Below are 3,096 nucleotides of genomic sequence, written 5' to 3' on the forward strand. Positions count from 1 at the left end.
ATATAAACCTAACTTCTATATTTATAAGTGCTGTGTATAAATAAACCTAACTTCTATATTTATAAGTGCTGTGTATAAATAAACCTAACTTCTATATTTATAAGTGCTGTGTATAAGTAAACCTAACTTCTATATTTATAAGTGCTGTGTATAAATAAACCTAACTTCTATATTTATAAGTGCTGTGTATAAGTAAACCTAACTTCTATATTTATAAGTGCTGTGTATAAATAAACCTAACTTCTATATTTATAAGTGCTGTGTATAAATAAACCTAACTTCTATATAGGCTATTAGGATGCTGCAGTTAGATCCAGGCTGCTTCTACCTTATTAGAACACCAGTCTAATTTTCTTGAAATTCTCTAGTAAATATATTTGAGCCAATCGCGTAATGTTTAATATAATGTCACAACTATACGAGCCAATGAAATAACTAGCAGGGATGTTTATTATGACGTCACAACTATACGATCCAATGAAATAACTAGCAGGCATGTTTATTATGACGTCACAACTACATGTGTCTTAGCCAATAAAACGATTGCAACGTAATGCTCTATATATACATGTATTGCATCAGTAAGACAAACAATATATATATATATGTGTGTATATCCGTCTGTAAGACATACAATCCAAAAAACGGAACAGAAAACAAAAATAGGCAGTATATTTTAGACAGAGATGATCCCTGAAATAAAACACTTAACAAAAAACATTGTAATATGAACTGAGTTAGAGACCTACATTGTAATATGAACTGTGTTAGACATTGTAATATGAACTGTGTTAGAGACCTACATTGTAATATGAACTGTGTTAGAGACTTACATTGTAATCAATATCCCTAATCCACAATGCAGTAATCTTATTTATAAGACTTAGTCGTAAATGCAACTGCAAAAATAGAAGCAACAAAATATAAGAATGAAAGTAATCATTGACCTCTGATGTAGTGGAATCCCAGTAAGTTAACCACTACTGTCAGTATATACACAGAATCACAGTAAGTTAACCACTACTGTCAACATATACACAGAATCCCAGTAAGTTAACCACTACTGTCAACATGTACACAGAATCCCAGTAAGTTAAGATTAACTTACTGTGATTCTGTGTATATGTTGACAGTAGTGGACAGTAGTGGTTAACTTACTGGGATTCTGTGTATATACTGACAGTAGTGGTTAACTTACTGGGATTCTGTGTATATGTTGACAGTAGTGGTTAACTTACTATGATTCTGTGTATATGTTGACAGTAGTAACATATACACAGAATCACAGTAAGTTAACCACTACTGTCAACATATACACAGAATCCCAGTAAGTTAACCACTACTGTCAACATATACACAGAATCCCAGTAAGTTAACCACTACTGTCAACATATACACAGAATCACAGTAAGTTAATCACTACTGTCAACATATACACAGAATCACAGGTGTTTAATCACTATTGTTAACATATAAGCACAGGTGTCTAATCACTACTGTTAACATATAATCACAGGTGTTTAGTCACTACTGTTAACATATAATCACAGGTGTTTAATCACTATTGTTAACATATAATCACAGGTGTTTAATCACTATTGTTAACATATAATTACAGGTGTCTAATCACTATTGTTAACATATAATCACAGGTGTTTAATCACTATTGTTAACATATAATCACAGGTGTTTAATCACTATTGTTAACATATAATCACAGGTGTTTAATCACTATTGTTAACATATAATCACAGGTGTTTAGTCACTATTGTTAACATATAATCACAGGTGTTTAATCACTATTGTTAACATATAATCACAGGTGTTTAATCACTGTTGTTAACATATAATCACAGGTGTTTAGTCACTATTGTTAACATATAATCACAGGTGTTTAGTCACTATTGTTAACATATAATCACAGGTGTTTAGTCACAATCGTTAACATATAACCACAGGTGTTTAGTCACTATTGTTAACATATAATCACAGGTGTTTAATCACTATTGTTAACATATAATCACAGGTGTTTAATCACTATTGTTAACATATAATCACAGGTGTTTAATCACTATTGTTAACATATAATCACAGGTGTTTAATCACTACTGTTAACATATAATCACAGGTGTCTAATCACTATTGTTAACATATAATCACAAGTGTTTAATCACTATTGTTAACATATAATCACAGGTGTTTAGTCACTATTGTTAACATATAATCACAGGTGTTTAGTCACAATCGTTAACATATAATCACAGGTGTTTAGTCACTACTGTTAACATATAATCACAGGTGTTTAATCACTGTTGTTAACATATAATCACAGGTGTTTAGTCACTATTGTTAACATATAATCACAGGTGTTTAATCACTATTGTTAACATATAATCACAGGTGTTTAATCACTGTTGTTAACATATAATCACAGGTGTTTAGTCACAATCGTTAACACATAATCACAGGTGTTTAGTCACTACTGTTAACATATAATTACAGGTGTCTAATCACTATTGTTAACATATAATCACAGGTGTTTAGTCACTACTGTTAACACAGAATCACAGATGTTTAGTCACAATTGTTACGTTTTTGATATTTTTATGAGATATCTGTTTATTACTATAATTTATTGAACTTTATGTCCCGAATCATAAGATTCTGGTGATTAAAACAATGAAACTTAATTATCAATAACTGTTTAGGTGAACGTAGATTAGGTTGGACGTAGATTAGGTTGGATGGTTTGTATCAAAGTCTGGACAAACCTGAATATCCAGTAATGTCCTTTGCTTTTAGGTTTCTGCATTTCACGAGCGTGATGGTTAGTTCGCTCGTGCGGGGTATGTACAGCAGAGTAATCAATATCTCACCAAGCTGGAATAAAAACGTTCACAATGACGTGTTATATTTTACATTTAGACCAATTTCATGGAATAAAAACCGTTCACAATGACGTGTTATATTTTACATTTAAACCAGTTTCATGGAATAAAAACGTTCACAATGACGTGTTATATTTTACATTTAAACCAGTTTCATGGAATAAAAACGTTCACAATGACGTGTTATATTTTACATCTAAACCAGTTT

General features: G+C 31.0%; 1 protein-coding gene across 1 annotated transcript in view; it reads right to left on the bottom strand.

Annotated features, from left to right (window-relative positions):
• The window catches only part of LOC106475143 (synaptotagmin-7-like), a gene marked incomplete at its 5' end in the record, with an annotated part of 6,872 nt that extends 3,992 nt beyond the window's left edge, over window positions 1-2,880 (bottom strand). Inside the window, one exon of the mRNA XM_013935840.2 lies at window positions 2,772-2,880. Coding sequence (XP_013791294.1) covers window positions 2,772-2,880 — 109 coding nt within the window. The remainder of the gene's footprint in view (window positions 1-2,771) is intronic.
• Between the last annotated feature and the right edge of the window lie 216 nt (window positions 2,881-3,096).

The sequence above is a fragment of the Limulus polyphemus genome, unplaced genomic scaffold, assembly GCF_000517525.1.
Source record: "Limulus polyphemus unplaced genomic scaffold, Limulus_polyphemus-2.1.2 Scaffold8140, whole genome shotgun sequence".
NCBI classification, from domain to species: Eukaryota; Metazoa; Arthropoda; class Merostomata; order Xiphosura; family Limulidae; genus Limulus; species Limulus polyphemus.